General features: G+C 38.6%; 1 protein-coding gene across 8 annotated transcripts in view; it reads left to right on the top strand.

Annotated features, from left to right (window-relative positions):
* Vps13b (vacuolar protein sorting 13 homolog B) overlaps window positions 1-17,534 on the top strand; it is a 568,282-nt gene that overhangs the window by 304,181 nt on the left and 246,567 nt on the right. For 5 of the 8 annotated variants that reach the window (XM_076555926.1, XM_042264499.2, XM_042264498.2 and 2 more), the window contains exons 31-33: window positions 4,748-4,951; window positions 7,307-7,433; window positions 11,100-11,243. In XM_076555926.1, the coding sequence (XP_076412041.1) occupies window positions 4,748-4,951; window positions 7,307-7,433; window positions 11,100-11,243 (475 nt within the window). Of the gene's footprint in view, window positions 1-4,747; window positions 4,952-7,306; window positions 7,434-11,099; window positions 11,244-12,397; window positions 12,562-17,534 lie in introns of those variants that run through there. The other 3 variants (XM_076555927.1, XM_042264506.2, XR_013046389.1) reach the window with 2 other exon arrangements.

The following is a 17,534-nucleotide window of genomic DNA, read 5'->3' as shown; positions in this document are numbered from 1 at the left end:
TCTATATTGTTTATTACAGAAAAAGTAAAACAAATTCAGTTTTTTTATACTTTAGGTGCTAAGATATTTAAGAAATTATTGAAGAAACTGTTTTACAAAAATGCACATATTTTTAATTGGTCTAAATTTTCCATAATAAACTTTTTCTTAGCCTTTTTGAGTACAAAATTTGTTATGCTAACCAGCATGCTATTACAATGATTTTAGGCTAATGGAAATGTGGTTTGAATTCATTAAGGACCAGTGTTTTCTCTGTTGTGTTGTCAGTTTGTTTGTGGTTTGGTTTTGATTTTCCAAATTCTAGTGCACATTTGATATGGCTGCATCCCTTTGTGTCAGACTCTAGACCTTCACTTCTATCTAATAGTTTATACGGAGGCTGAGGAGAGTTAAAATAGGATGATTTCTTTTCCTTCACACCTACTAAAGATTTCATGATGTAACAACCTCCACACACATACACACGTGTGTATGTATATGTTCTCGGTAACCATAGTTAACCAGAAACCGAGGCTTTCTCTGGATAGCCAGTGTGGTGGAACAATCTTTTTGTACACTGTGAATATGTATTACTCTCATTGGCTAGTAAAGAGCTGATTGGCCAATAGCTAGGCAGGAAAAGTTGGGCGGCAAATGCAGACAAAAAGAGAGTGGAGTCGCCTGGAGGGTAGGTTGTAAAATGAACATGCTGTGCTGAACAAATGTGCTGCCGTGTGTTAGAGTGTAGATAAGAAATATAGGTTTATTTTAGTTGTAAGAGCTAGTTAGTAACAAGCCTAAGCCATCGGCCAGGCATTTATACTTAATATCAAGTCTCTGTGTGGTTATTTGGGAGCTGGCCAGTAGTCCTGACTTAAAACTCCACCTGTGGCTATGGCATTCCATCATTTCTGTATTCTATTAGACAAGGTAAAATGACCATTGTGTGAAGTAAGCCCACCTTTTAGGCCAAGCCTCTTTATTCTCTACAGCTTCTTTGTCTCCTTTAAACTTTACCAAATAAGAAGTGGGTGGAACTCATTTGTTGCTTGATTCTCCTCTTGCCTATGGCCTTCCTTCTTTCCTGCCCGTTCTCCACAGTAGCTTTTCAGAACCTTCTTATGTTTGCTGGATCTGCTGTTGCCATACCTTTGGGCCTTGTTTGTCCTGTGTGAAATACTTCATTCTATGAGAAGATGGTGCTGTTTGGCACTTTAGACCTAGATATTTCCTTTATCTTTCCTGGCCTCCCCAAGTCTGCTAGGAAGTCCTTGTGTGTTTCCAGCTGTGTTGTGCTCAAATCTTTTTTTTTTTTTTCTTTTCTCTAATTGCTTCTAAATCCCCACTAGATGTGAAGGATTGGGTAATGGTACCCGGCCAGCAGCCTGGGACTACCACAAAACATGAGACACATTGCCCAATAACTATCTGTTCAGGAACGAATGTAACATTGCTCCTTTGAGAAAATGCTGTGTTGGTAAGATGTGGTTTTCATAGTCCTAAGACTAGAGATGGTGACGGACTTCGCTGCTTGCCCACTCGCTACTTTGTATCAGTAGTCCAGGTACTGAAATGGACCGGTCGGTCGGTCTGTCTGTCTCTGTCTCTCTCTCTCTCTCTCTCTCTCTCTCTCTCTCTCTCTCTCTCTCTCTCTCTCTCTCTCTCTCTCTCTCACACACACACACACACACACACACACACACACACACACACACAAAGAACTTGTACAAGGAAAATTAGTATCCTGTTGAGTGGAAGAAGTGAGAGGATGGATGTTATTTAGTACTATGATGGGACGAAAAAGAAATACATTCCAGAAGAGTGATGATCAGGAGAGAGTTTCCTTTTGTTTGTGTTTCCTGCAGAAGTTGGAAGAGCTGACTCTGCAGTCCCGTTGTCTGTTTACTCTGTTCAGCATCATACCTATGTTGCCCTTTCATTGCAAATATGTTATTCACTCTTTTTATCCTTTTTCCCTTTTCCTAGACATCCATCTATTATAATTTGGCCCTGTTGATCATCTCATATTATTTCCCTAATGTCTGCTCTCAAATCCCACACTTTCTCAAGCCTGCTCTGCCATTTTATGTGGAGTTGTTAGTTCTGAGCCTGTCTTCCTCACCAACACATATGTGTAAACAGTGCGTTTTCCTGAAGTGCTATCTCCACTGTATCCCATGCTGTTAGTGCGCAAGATTGGAGTTGTTTCTTTCTTAATATTTTGACTAATGAGTAACTAACTTCGAAATGTCTTTTAAATTTCTAAACATAAACAGTTTTGCAGGTTCTCTTTAATAAAGCATTGAAGGTAATTTTATTGGCTCACAGAATACAGTCTGTATGATAGTAATTGGGTGAAATGTGTTGAGGCGAGGTTTATGCTAGGTGGGAATCAGTTTTTATAAATATTGGTGTGTACTTGAGAAACATGTTTTCTAATCGTCAGATACTATGTTCCATAAATATCTATATCATCAAATGTAGGAATTTGATTTTTCTAATTTTCTATTTCCTTTCCTCCTGCTTATATTATGACTGAGAGAGAGAGGTTGAAGTCTTACACTAAAGTGTAGCTATTAAGTAGAGCTATAACTGTGTTCTGTAATAACTACTTCTAACAAATGTTTTGGACAAGTTTTTGTCTAGTATCTATTTTTCCATTTGCTGACTTTTTTTTTTTTTTTTTTTTTTGGTTTTTCGAGACAGGGTTTCTCTGTGTAGCTTTGCGCCTTTCCTGGAGCTCACTTGGTAGCCCAGGCTGGCCTCAAACTCACAGAGATCCGCCTACCTCTGCCTCCCGAGTGCTGGGATTAAAGGGGTGCGCCACCACCGCCCGGCCCATTTGCTGACTTTTAATCATTCTATTGTTAAAACTTTAGCTATGTCTCTTGGGCAAGATTATAACTACAGTATGTTAAAGTTGTTCTTATGTTTTAGATAGAGTATGAATTAATTATATTTATTCTGACTTTTATTGTTACCAGGAAAATCAGGTTCCCTCTCTGGATTTTAGGCTCCTTAGAAGAAATTTAAAGATGAGCTCAAACGGGAACTCCCAGAGTTTGAAAAAACAACAGCACAGACAACTGTCAATCTCAGCAGACAGACAGCTGTCAGTCCCCACAGACAGACAGCTGTCAGTCCCCGCAGACAGACAACTGTCAGTCCCCGCAGACAGACCAGCTGTCAGTCCCTGCAGACAGTTCATGCTTTTTGAGTTTGGGGCAGAAAACACCATCATGGTTAGCAGTGGAGGTTGCCAAGATGGAACATGGCAGAAGTCAGGGCTTCAGATAAATAATGAGGATCCCAGAGTGTCCGAGAAAGCATGCTTAGGCTTTTGAGCAGTATCTGAAAGAAAAGGAAAAATGACACTCTTCTGAAGTCAGAAAAGTAGTCAGGCTTAAGTGAGGGTGGCGCTTCTGGGAAGGATAAGTGCATTATCTCATTAAGGGGGTCATCATTTTATCCACCTCCTTGGCATTATTTTTGGGTGAGTCAGCTTTCCTGGGGTGTGGGCCCTTGGCCAGCGGGTTGTCAGGCCCTGTTGAATTCAGTCTTCAAGGGGGATACAATGTTGTTAGTGTTTTAATCTTTGGATAAAATCAGAATATTGTGGCTCTCTTCCCTTGGCTAGAGGTATGTTTTTCTTTTGATTGATCAAAAAGCCTAAGGAGGAACGGTTGTAATGTTTTCTTTTCTGGTGTTTCCAGGGAAGCCAAACATGGGGTCCAAAGCAGGCTATAAGCAAGGGATCCATCCTCCAAGGCTGCTGATTCTCCTCCTAGCTCCCTAACATGATGTGTATCCCCCAGTCTGTATATTATCACCCTGAAGTTCCCTAAGCTGTCTATGTATCCAAATCCCATTGTATCTATAAGTGGCCTTTGTTTCTTTTTATTTTCTTCAGTGTGCTATCCCTAATGTTGTACTATCTGAACTTTAAAATGTAAGTGATTCTATTCTTATTTGTAGGTTCACATGACTTTAAAATTCTTACTCTCTGCTCCATATTGAGGATGTGCATATTCTTATCTGCTAGTGCAATGTTCTTGAAGTCTTTGAGGCTCTGTTTCTGGTTTCTATTTCTGCTCTGTCCCACTCAAAAAACCTGAGCAGCATATGAGAGTTAGCATTTGTATCTTTTTGTATCTTATTTTACTGGAACCCTCCTCATCTTGGAGAAATTCTTTACATTGAAGTTCAGTTCAATTCAGGCAAATCTGTTTTTGTCTCCATCTGAGAGCCCTGTCTGCCTCCCTGGGACAAGCCTCTTGAAATTTAAAGTTTTTGTATAATATCTGAGTGCCAAATGTCCAAATGCTGGCCATGACCTTGCAATGGGGTTTTTAGGAAGGTGTATGATTGGCCCTGGAAAGGGCTTTGAGGAGGGGGCATCTCTAAATTATGCTTGTAGTTTTGTCACATGCTAACTTTGCAGCTTGGCTGTTTTTCACCTTCTCTGAACTGTTTTTAAAAATGATCATAATATAACCTGAATCACAACATTAAAATCATATGTGTAGAAGTACTTAGAAAAAGAGGATAGTGCTGTGAAACAATCATTATAGTGGATAATTATGAATATTGTACACCTTTATTAAACAATGTATGGTAAATTGCTAATACTTTTATGCCTGTGATTAACCTAGTTTATTAACTAATATCTTTCATGTTGATTGTCAATTTAGGGCAAACATGGTTATGATACTCTATTAGTAAGCAAATAACTCTGGAATATCTGTTTGCTTTTTCCATTGCTTCTCAGGAGAGCCTTGAACTTAGGAATTCTTCGAGATCCTGGATCAGAAATTGAAGATAGACAGTACCAAATAGACCTGCAGTCCATCAGTATTGGCACTGCCCAGTGGGGTCAACTCAAACCAGAAAGAGGGAATGGCTCAGGAGGCGTGCTGACAGAGAGTGAAAGGAATTCCCAGAACCCGGCCCTGGAGTGGAACATGGCCAGCAGGTAGGAGAGGCCTGGGCAATGGCCTTCTCTTCTGATCTTGCTGTTAGGGCAGTTAGTAGCCTTAGCACCCCAACGTACGTGCTTTTATATGTCTCTGCCTTTGTTACAGACACGAGCTCCGTTGTGCAGCTGTAGTGGGTGTGTTGTTGTAAGTAACTCAGAGTGGTCACTCCTGGACTCCGTAGATGATGTAAACAAGGCAGAGAGAGAGAGAGAGAGAGAGAGAGAGAGAGAGAGAGAGAGAGAGAGAGACCCATTCTTCTCAATTTTTATGGAGCTCTCCGTCACTCTCAGTATGTTCTTGCTAAGCCAGGCCATTCCTGTTTCCCCTCTCAGATGGACTGGTGCTTTCTTCGCCTTAGGAGCCCAGATCTAAGGCTGCTCACCACCTCAGTCTGTGGCCTTGACCCCAGGCATCCTCTGCTGGTGCCCCAGGTCGACTGCTGTTTGATACTGCACACTGTGTGTCCTCTCAGTGCTTCTCTTCCCTCCTCCAATTCATCCTTGAACATAGTTGGTTTATAACATTTTTATTTCTTTTTAAAAGTTTATCATTACTTCAAATGTTTATCAGTGATAGCACAGAAGAAACACTCTCATCATGCAACAGAAGATGGCTGATGATTTGATGAGATTTCCTTTTTCCTGCTGTGGTAATAGGGCTTTCCTAGTTGGTATCACTGATTTAGTGCATCACACAAGTGAGAAAACACCCAGGATAGGGACAAGGACCTTCTCATCACACCGCGCTGCAGTTGGTGTTGGTTCTGACTTGGTTTGCTGCCATCCTTTCCATTTACGGCCTTTTAATGCACCCTGTGTCTCAGCACACCCCTTCCAGAGCACATCGTGTTTCGTGTTTCTCACATTGGTCATTTTGTGGAATTTGAGCTATTAGACTGTAATTATGGTGTCTCTCAGGATCTCAACCTTTCCTCCATAGTCACAGATTTTAATGTTTCTTCCTGTTGCTCTCTACTTAGCAGATCTCTTAATTCTTTCAAATTGACTTTCCTGAAATTCAATACTTATGTGTCACAGAACCAGATGATCCAATTTGCTTTTTTGGCAGATGCCTAATAAAACTCTGCCCACTGGAAATTTCACAAAAGACATTAGTGCTCTCTAGACTATTCTCATTTTTTTTTAAGATGTAGTAAGACTTGCATTTTATCTGCATTTTCACATGAGGTAAAACTGATGCCAATTTTCTGCTTTCAACTTTATCATTTTTATCATAAGGGAATAATAAGGTTGTACTTATGGAAAATATTAAATTAATTTTAAAGGAAATTTTGAGGTGTGGTTTCTAGTCAAACATAAACACAGTGATCTATTATTTCATAAAATGCAAACTAAAACTGCAGAGAGTTGCTGGGAACCTCTGTGCTGTCAGAAGTTGTGTTTCTCGGGTGTTTTCTAGTTTCATCTTCCACATCAGTACTGCTCCTTTTAACTCGCTATCAACTGTGGGTGCCAAACAGAAAGAACTGATCAAAGGTGAAAAATGTATAAAGTAGAATTAAAATAGGCCAGACGCCAGCCAAGTTCTAGAAGTGTTGTGTCCATTGAGTGTCCATGCTATTTCCTCATTTGTCTGATAAGGCTGATAATGATCTTTCCTTCTTACAGGATTATTTTGAGGAAGCATTAGGTTTCAAATACAAAAGCTATTGAGTAGACAAAGAATGCTTTAATATACATATTATTATCCATAAACTCCAATGGATCTTCAAGCTTAAAGCAAAAAGAGTTCAGAGATGAGCACCATGGCTCACACCTATAATGCCAGCACTTGGGAGGCAGAGGCAGGAGGATCACTGCAAACTCAAGGCCAGGCTGCTCTACAAAGGAAATTCCAAGCAAGTCAGAACTACATAGGGGACTCTGCTGGGGGTTAGGGGACATAGAATATACTGGTGAATCTAATGAGATTGAAAGATGGCCCTTGTCAAATGGAACATACAGTGTATTAAAAATAGGAAACAAAAATTATTACAAAAGTAGTAAGTTCATTGATGGTAACAAAAGAGATATAACACTGTCAGTACAGATAGAATTACAAACAGAAAATATAGTTCATTGAAAGGCCTAGGATGACACTGATAAGAAATTGCTTAAGTCTGTCTGAATTTCTCAGAAGTTCTTTTTTCTGACAGTGTTTTGAGATCTTACAGAACTGAAGGAGCTGACTATAAAGTCCTCAAATAGGCACTGTCAATCAAAACAAGGGTGAAATTTTGTTGTGCTGTTTATAGGACAGACTTAAACACGTTATCCTTGAAAAATATCAAGTGACTAATAATTTCCTTTTTTAAACTCTTTGACTAACAATTCTTTGTCTTATCTTTTTAGCATTCGACGACATCAAGAAAGGAGAGCAATTTTGACCCCTATCTTGACAGATTTTTCTGTCCGAATAACTGGAGCACCTGCCATCACTTTCACCAAAATAATCTCCCCAGAAAATCTGCATACCGAGGTTAGAGCATAATGTAGACTTCAATTTATTCCAAGTAACGGAGTGACTTCTCTGTATGTTATACAGTTTCACTGCATGAGCCTATCTTACACCAGAGTAGGTAATTAGTAATGAGAATCCACATCCAAACTAATAAATGCTGAGTACCTTCTGCTGCCCATAGTAACCCATCAGGCTACTCTTCATAACGGGATTTTATAGGTGAGAAAACTGAGGCACAGCTGCCTGGTCTGAAGGAATAATTCTGTGGTGTTTGTGTTTACTAAGTGAGCATTTGAGGTCCATTACGTGGGCTAGGAACTGCAGTAAGTTCAGGTAACCATGGCTCTATTAGCTTGTAATCCATTGTTAGGTGAAAACAGTTTTGTATATTAATTTAAAATTATAGAACCTTAGATTCCTTCTTTAACTTTTTTAAAAACTCCTTTGAGGTTTATAATATTCTAGTTTGGTTTCTTTTTAAATTAATTAAATTTTTATTTAATTTTTTCATATAATAAATTTTAATCATATTCTGTTCTCTCCCCCAACTCATTCCAGATCCTCCCTAGCTCTCTGTCCACCCAATTCATGGTCAGTCTGTCCGTCCATGTCCCCCCTCCCTCCCTGTTTCTCTCTTTCAAGAATAAAATAGAGGCTAGGCATAATGGTACATGCCTTTAATCCCAGCACTTGGGAGGGAGAGGCAGGTGGATCTCTGTGAGTTCGAGGCCAGCTTGGTCTACAGAGTGAGTTCCAGTATAGCCAGGGATATACAGAGAAACACTGCCTCGGAAAAAAAACTACAAACCAGAGCCAATGTTTAATTTTTGTGAACCAAATATAAACAGGAAGTTAAACAGTTCTTTAATGTGTTCTAGACAAAGTAACAGTCTCAAAAACAAAAATAACAAAAAAGAAGCAAACTAAAAAAATACCAATAGACAAAAAATAACAAACAGAAAGCCAGACACACACACACACACACACACACACACACACACACACACACACACACGCACGCGCGACGGGAAGGGAGGAGGAATAGTGGGCGGTATGTAAAATGAAAAGAAAACTTTAAATAAACAAGTAAACCTTAAAAAAAAAAAAAAAAAAAGTCTATTTTGGTTTGGTCTATTTTGGTTTGGCCAACTCCTCCCGGGTGTGGAGCTAGCCTGTGAGTCTTCACACCGAGTGACGCTCCACTCAGAACCCCTTTCCCTTTCCCGACAGGAATCGGGTGACCATAGCTTCTCGGTTAAGGGCAGGACCGTGTCTACTTCCCCCGTCTCTGTGCTGGGATTCCGTCAGGCTGGAGCTGGTTCAGGTCTTGTGGGTGACGTCACAGGCTTTGTGTCCTATGAGAGTCAGTCCTGTTGTGTTGAAAGATCTAACACCTGCGGCTCTTAGAGTCTTCCTGCCTCTTCTTCCGTATAGAGCGGTTGATTCAGCCATTCTGTTTGGTGCTGAGATCTCCAGAGTCTTTGACTCTCTAGACAGTGTCTAGTTGTGGGTCCCTGTGTTACCACCATCTTGAAGAAGAAGCTTCTCTGAGGAGGGTAGAGTGCTACTGTGACGGAGTCCCACTTTATTTTTGCAGCTGTGGGTTCCTGGTAGAGTGGTTATGGGTGGAGTCACAAAAGAATGGAGATGTTCTGGAAGGAAAGGCTGATAGAGGAAGAACTAGGGCCCTAGGACTACACCAAGAGGCTATGTTCCTATGGGACGGAGGTGGGCCGCGAAGAGGAGCTAGTTTGGTTTCTTTAGAGCCCCCAAAGATGTATAAGGACTGCGTCTTATGGTTGGTTTCTTAGTAACACAGCTGGTTTAGACTGCACAATACCTTAGGAGGTGCTTTTCCCCAAAACTGTCATTGCTGTGAAAATATGAACAAAGTTTCATACATTTGAACACATTAGAGAACTGATTAACTTCCTGTTTATATTTGGTTCACAAAAATTAAATATTGTGTCTGGTTTGTACCTTCCTCATAGAGGAAGCCATGAGATTGGCCCCTAAAACTACCATCAAAATAAAAGAAGAGCGAATGACCAACAAGAAGAAGAAACAAAAGAAAATGGACAAGAAACAAAACAAAACAAAACACAGATCACTTTGAAATAAGAGCTTTTTTCCTGGAAATAATTCCTTTCTTGTAGTCTTAAGTCACAAAGTTAAGAAATGAAAATAAAAATATATAAAAATGTAAATACAATTCTATCCCAGCTTAATTAACTGATAATTTGATTTGAAGGCCTTCGTAATAATTCCTCCTTCCCAGGGCATGGGACTGGAGGGAGCAGGACTAGAGCTGTGCCTGGCTGGCTGGGGGCTGGGGCCTTCGCTACAGTGCTCCCCTGCCTTCCTCCTCTCCGCTCCTGTCCTGTCCTTAGCTGTCCCATGTGAGTGCCCCGCTCACCTCCAGTTGTTCTGGAGGTGAGGACAGGACAAACGAGAGTGGAAATGATTCTTGCCTGCGGAACTAAGCTACTCCTCCTCCCCCTGCAGGCCATGCAGCTCAGCACAGGACAGGAGAGCTCATGCTCTAGTTACCGGTCCTGTGTCACTAACATGGCACATGTTAAGACATGGTACAGTGACAAGACAGTTTTTTAAAAGGTACCTCTAAATTATTGTCCTTTCTTTTCTCATCATGACTTGAGTAAGAAAATAAGAATTCAGGTATAATAAACTAATACAGGAAATTTGTGAAGGAAAGTTTATTTAATCCCCCCTCCAGAAAAAAATCATACAAACATGCTGTTCTTTATGACTTTATTTAAAGCAGCTCCAAACTGTCTGGTGTGTGTTTAAACCAACCATAGTGTCCTTAAGTCTATCCTTGCATTACACTAGCAAGGAGATCTGCTGGACATTTGCAGACATTTGAACACTGTCCACTTGTGCCTCATGACAAGAGGCAGGACTTGTGCTTGTTAACTGAAGCTTCTGGATTGTTTTTGTTTTGTTTGCCTCCTCTGAGTGGCTTCTAATGATAAGGGACAAGTTATGAAGAACAGCACCAATTAACTGGTGGTCATCTACCTAGTGCTGCCAAGGTTTTAGCAGTTTCAAGAAGAGAAATTAGTATAGCTGTCTTGCAGTCAGCCCTTTTCTTTGTTATAAATCACTTCCTGTGGTCTTTGGCGAAGGTTCGTCCAGTGGTGTTTCTAATTTTAACTGTTTACCTTTAGTGGCCTGTTTTCATCTGTCTGCTCCAAGAGCCGGTTGGCCTTCAAGGCCACTATAATCTTGGCAGTATCTGAAGGTCCCAGCACTCTGACGTGGAGCTCGCTATGTAAAAGATTCTCGGTACTGTTTGTTCATTTGAATCAATGAACAAGATCTTACTACAAAATTACACCATTAATTACATATAAAACAATGACAGTTTGAAGTGTGGGGAAAAAATAAATGAACATGAAAAGGTAAAAAAAAATTCCCATTGTTTCCTGACTTATGTATATTAGCACACAGCCCAACAGACAGTACACCCTTATAAGTACTTGTTAAATTGATCCATTAAACTATGTTAGTGGCTGTGCTTGTTAGTTTTGCTTTTCTCATTAATATGTATACTTGAGTCCCTAGAGAGTTAGAAAGTAATAAGCATCCAATAACAGTGATAAGTTATTTGAGGACTATCATTTTACAGTTTTCAATTAAACCTATTTTCCCCCTCTTTAGGAGATTTTAGTGTGTGGCCATTCCTTGGAAGTGAACATAACCACAAACCTGGACTTCTTCCTAAGTGTGGCTCAAGTTCAGCTCTTACATCAGTTAATAGTAGCAAATATGACTGGATTGGAGCCATCAAGCAAGGCCACAGAGGTAACTCTTACCTGGTGTTGATTCTGATTTCTTCCGTTTTGCCAACTTTACAAAGGAAAACTTAATTAACTAAATGCTTTCTGTTAACTACCCTGCATTAACTTTTTTCAAAATATGGTCATAAATCACTTTAGATTGATGTTTTTTTATATATATAATTTATTTATTCTCTTTTCCTCTTATCATGCAACGTCAACAAATTACTGTGGACTGATGTCAGAAAATCTATTGTTAAGACATGAGAAACCTGGTACAATTTTTATATACTCAGATATATTCTGGGTGGGAGCTCTTTTATGTGAACTTTGTAAGCATTCTACAGGAGTATCTTCCAAGAAATAATACCTAAAGCATTCACTTCGTTTGCTTGGTGATGAATGGCCATGATCATAGGCTGAATGCCTGCTTAGAATTTCAGTTTTGTTCTCATGTTGATTCATTGGAAACCTAAAAACTCCTTTCCTAGAGTAAAATGCTCACAGAAGAGTTAGTGTGCCTTGTTAGATGTGCCCCAGAAAGCTTGTCTGTTTCCATGCCTCATTAGTCATATCTGTACAGGAGAATGGATCTTCCATGCAAACTCTCAATATGTGGAAGAGGTGTTGCTTTTTCTCCAGTGAGTGACACAGAATGCATCTGAAGTGCCCCTTGGTGAAGAAGGTGCATGCACTATGGCCTCATTTTATAGACATTTATTCACAGATCTTCAGGCATATCCTAATAATCTTGAAAGAAGATGAGGTCTTCCCACCCATTATATAGGTGAGGCCTTGGGATCTTAAGGTGTAACTAACATGCCTAAAATAGATCCTGAGTTAAGAAATGCAGCATCACAGAGTTGAAGTTCAGACTTTCAAATCAGTTCACTTTCTATCTCCCAGAAATTGTGTAATTCTCCTCATGGTCTTTATTTTAAAACAAACAAACAAACAAACAAACAAAAGTTAAGTATGATAAAGCTTATGTTTGTAAATGGAGTTTTCTAACCTGATCATCTTTTACCTACTATAATTTATTTAGGAATGACTTTAAATTGACTATAAATCTATATAGTATCCAAAATGTTTCTTCTAGTATATTTAAGAAAATCCATAAATATATAATTAATTGGCATGAAAATGAGCAAATTAAAATTATTCCCCCTTTATTTTCAGTGATGTTTATGAAGCAAGTGATGATGGAGAAGAGAATTTTATATTTCCATGGCACTTCTGCCTGTTTCTATTGTTGACTCTCACATCAAAGAAATGTAACTCAGATTATGGGTTTGCTTTGGGAATTCATACAACTTAACAACACTGTTAAATGATCATCTGCATACTTGTATTGTCTGTTAGTAGTTCAGGAAACACCGGGTAAAGGGACACCTAGAATTCATAACCACTGTGATAATAACTCGTCATTCCTCAGATACTCATGAAGTAGAAAGCATGATGGCTGCTTTTAAGATGTTTCTGTAGTTCTCTGTTCCTTCTGGGTGCTCATTTTTGAAAGCACAGGCTCTGTGATCCTTTAAAAAGGGGAGCTTTATAGTGTGTATGTTTACAGTTGAAAACATGAAAGCACAAAGGATAATTTGGTGTTGCCCCCTGCCTTAAAGAAATATTTGTGTGAACATTTCATCTTCTTGAAGAGATTCCAGTGAACGAGGAAGATATGATTCCATTCATGAGTTATTAACAGAAGGTACATTGGATTGTCATGGATAGAAAGATATTTCCTTATGTTAGTATTCTTAACTATTCAAGCTATACTTTGAAAAGGCCAATTGATTATCTTATAAACAACAATACTACAACAATTTTTCTTAATTCCTAATTTGAACTTGATTGTTGATGGACAAGTAGAGGCAGAAATGTTTATTTAAATGTGTATCCTGACCCAAAGAACTATTATTTCATGTTAGTGACGACTTAATCATAGAAACAAGGAAGTCATCAAGAAAGATACCTGATGTGAACCTATGGCTTCCATCTGTATATTTGATGGAGTGAGGCCTGGCTCTAGAAATGTCTATTTGTCCTGTGATTTTCACTGTCCCTTCAACATTGCTACTGATATGTGGCTCCCAGAATATGCTGTTTCTTCTTTTTAATATTTTCTTGCTTATCTATACATGACAGTCTTAGAAGGTATTTAGGAGAAATAAATATTACTCATAACTCCTGTAGTATAAAATACTTTTGATCTCATAAATGGCCTAATTATCCAATCATGGCTACTAATAACAGTATAATATTTGCCGTCAGTTTCAGGAACCCTTGCAAGAATGTCTGGGGCTGGAAAGATGGCTCAGAGGTTAAGAACACTGGCTGCTCTTCCAGAGGTTCTGAGTTCAATTCCTAGCTACCACATGATGGCTCACAACCATCTACAGTGAGATCTGGTGCCCTCTTCTGGCATGCAGGCATACATGCAGGCAGAACATTGTACACATAATAAATAAATAAATCTTAAACAAACAACAACAACAACAACAAAACAAAATGAGAATGTCCTTCCTCACCTAGCTTACTTCCACAGTCCACCATCCCATATCGTCTTTATATCTCCAGGATTACATGGGGCTGTAAAGTATACCTACAATTGGTATTTCATTTATGTTCTTGGGTCCTGGTTTCCTCTCTTCTATATAAGGGAGGAGCCTTAATAGTAAAGCCAGTGTACCATTCTGTTCTCTCCCCTTGATTTCTTCCCAGTAATTAGCTTGTCTGTGATACTGATCGATACAACTGCTTTACCTTTCGAAGGTTCTTTTACTTTATTACAAAATACTATTGTTGCCCATTAAGTTCAATCATGTGGACGTTGCTATCACTAATGAAAGCATATTATGTACAGGCAGTGGTGGTGTACACCTTCAATCCCAGCACTCGGGAGGCAGAGGCAGGCAGAGCTCTCAGTTTTGAGATTAGCCTGGTCTATAGTCGAAATTCCAGGACAGCCAGGGCTATGCAGAGAAACCCTCCCTCAAAAAACTAAAAAAAAGAAAAAAGAAAAAAAAGAAAAAGAAAAAAGAAAAAGAAAAAGAAAGAATAAAAAAGGAAAGAAAAAGAAAAATTCATAATATACTTTCAGAGTAAGTATGGAAGATTGACTAATTACATCTGCCAGTAAATTTCTGGATGTCATTGCATTAAAGTTAAAATTGTAATTCATGCAGATATTTTAAGAAATAAATCATTCTTATATCATACTAAAAGAAAACTAATAATTATTGTAAATGTCCCTAAAGCTATCAATGTATAGATGTGTAGGACATCAGAAACAGAAAATTCTGCCATTACATTATTTTTACTCCAGTAATGGTTAGAGAAATGTTCACCATAAAGATTATTTATATATTATTTTAAAGCATTTGAGAGATATTGGCCAACAAGATGGAAGATAACAAACTATCTGTAAATTGAAAAATACATATAAGATACCAAAACTATCTATAACTCAAAGTAATTAATGTATTTTTCCAGTGCATGGTGTTGTCCCTGAATAAATAAAATAACATAAACTTAATTAAGAACGTCTTGATGAGGTGTATCAAAGTAGCGTGTGCCCTATTGGGTCTCCCACCTCATGCTAATCACATTTTGCCACTTTCATCTCTGTAAGCCGCTCCTTTCTGGTTCCCCATCTAATTTCTAAGGGGCAAGAATAGGCTTCTACCTCTTGACTCACTGTGGTCTTGGCTGCTTACTTATTGTAAGTAAGCAAGAGGACATCATTGCTTTTGGACTCTCCATCATCCCAATGTTCCCAAAAATTCCTCTTTGCCAATGTAAAGTGTTTCATTATAAGCATTTCATAAGTCGTACGTCATATTCATTGCATAACGGAGTAGGATAGTGTGATTTTCCTTTTATTCATATTTTCTAAAATTAGTTTTGGCAGTTTTTATTTACTTCATATTTAGAAACACTATTTTTTTTTAGAACTTCATGCATGAATACTGCATCCACATCACTCCTACCCTCCTTCTCCACCTCCTATTTCCCTCCTCCTTCCCTCCTTCCTCCTTCTTATCATAACAATTACATTGTTATGCATTTATTCATACACACACACACACACACACACACACACACACACGTATACAGCCTACTGAGTCTATTTAGCCTTGCTCATAAATCCGTGTGTTCAGAGCTAACCACTGTAATTGGACAACCTATGTGGGAAATGGTCTCTGCAGGGAGCTGATGCCCCTCTCAGCAGCTACTGACCCCTTGTAGCTCCTCATCTAGGGGAGACCTGGTGCAGTCTCCCCATCTGCACTGATGCGTTTGACTAGTGCTGCCATTTTTAGGTCTTGTTCAGGCAACTGTATTGCCATGCTTGAGAGTTCCCAGGTGCACCTTCACTGTCATGTCTAGGGAACATTACCCAGAGGCATCGTCGCTGTTATCATTGTCCCCTGTGTATCCTGCTCATACCAGTGGCTTAGCATCATGCTTAGCAATTTACTTTTCATGCTTTGAACCATCCCTCACTTCAAGCCACTCTGCCTAAAGTATTTTCTTCCTTTTCTGTTTTGGACTAATCTATAGACCTAATGCACCATGGTTCAAAATATCCAGGTAAAAGACTTTTGAAGTGAATGTGAAGATTTTTTGAGAAAGTCTAGGTGTCAGAAAAATAATGTGTTCTATGAATATAAATTAGTAAATTTACCAATGGGTTTATTCCACCATAGTAAAATATTAAGTATTTTGAGTTATTGTACTAATATAGTATAATAGTATGTAAAAATATTGAGATGTGGATTTTCATCACTGGCTAATATAGTTTTCTTGGATAGTTTTAAAGTTTATTATATAATAAATATTTTCCTATGAGCTGTGATTGATTATATTGTAAAGAAAATGGTGGTAGTGATTTTTTATAATAGTAGATATTAATAATATATATTAACACATAAGTATATGTTGTTAACATTGATGTCTACTATTATTAATATTATTAATATTTTACTATCTATTAAAACATATTAATAAATAGATGTTTCAGTGATTTATTTTTCTTGCTATTTTAACTTAGAAATAAGCTGCTTGGTCTCCATTTTAGGAGTAGGAACCTTTTTGGTTGAAGGTAAGGCTTTGTTACCAATATTGTAATAATCTAAAGATCACTAGGATTGATTTAAAGAGGCCTTGAGGGTAAATAAGAGGGAAAGGAACTCCTAAGTGTGTGGTGGTGCAGAACTTGAGTCAATGGGGGTGGTAGGGGAGTGTTCACCCTGAACATGGAGGGCAGGGTGGGTTTGAGCACGGTAGGAGGGAGTGTGCTTGGACCATCTGTTATCTTGCTTGAGGAGGGCACGGATGGAGAAGGCCAGGTTAGAGGGTAACTCTGAATTCATAAAAAGAGAGGAAGGCTTATGATTTGGTTGGTGTGCGTGTGCGTGTGCGTGTGCGTGTGAGTGCGTGAGAGAGAGAGAGAGAGAGAGAGAGAGAGAGAGAGAGAGAGAGAGAGAGAGAGATCTGTTTAGATAGAAAAGTTGGGATTGAATATAGAGAAAAATAGCCTATTTATTTATTCTATAAATATTCAACTGTACTTCTGTATCAAACATAATATCATGACTACTAAAATAAATAATAGATGTCAAGTGTCTTCTCTAGTATACATATATTTAGTAGGGAATATAAGTAATAAATGAATAATTGGAGTTAAATGCAAATATATATTCCATTTCTCACTTCTGCCAAGATTATGTAGCTAAAGCTTTGTAACCAATTTGCTCTCTAACCATCCTGTATAAATCTCATTTAGATTAGAGGGGTGGTTGTCAGGGAAGCAAAGCACCCAGGGATAGAAATTAAATTTACCATTAAAGAATATTTAAGGGAACTAAGGAAATGGCTCAGCGGGTCAAATGCTCATATAATGATGGAGAGCACTTGGACTTTGTGAACCTCATAAAAGCCCTCCAATGTACACAGAATCCTTACACATCAGTACTGAAATAATATATACCAAACTTAAACACTAATGCAAAGGGTCTGAGTAGCTCCTTCTCTAAGGATGGCACAGGCATGACCAGTACATGGGTGGAAAGGCTGTTCACTGCATCAGCCACTGGGAAATGCAAATCCAAACCACAAAGAAATAACCCTCCACACCTACTAAGATAGGTGTATTGAAAAAAATCAAAGAAAAAATTGGTAAGGAAAATTAGAACCTTGATAATTGGACTAGAATCTGTAGATGAACAATCTTATTAAATAAGAGACACAGAGACAATTGCAGAGTTAAAAGCCCAAGAGGTCAGAGCAATAACTGAGAGCTAAAAACCTT

The sequence above is a fragment of the Peromyscus maniculatus genome, chromosome 20, assembly GCF_049852395.1.
Source record: "Peromyscus maniculatus bairdii isolate BWxNUB_F1_BW_parent chromosome 20, HU_Pman_BW_mat_3.1, whole genome shotgun sequence".
In the NCBI taxonomy this organism is placed as follows: Eukaryota; Metazoa; Chordata; class Mammalia; order Rodentia; family Cricetidae; genus Peromyscus; species Peromyscus maniculatus.
Note: the sequence above shows the minus strand (reverse complement) of the source record. Positions and strands in the feature narration are given on the sequence as shown.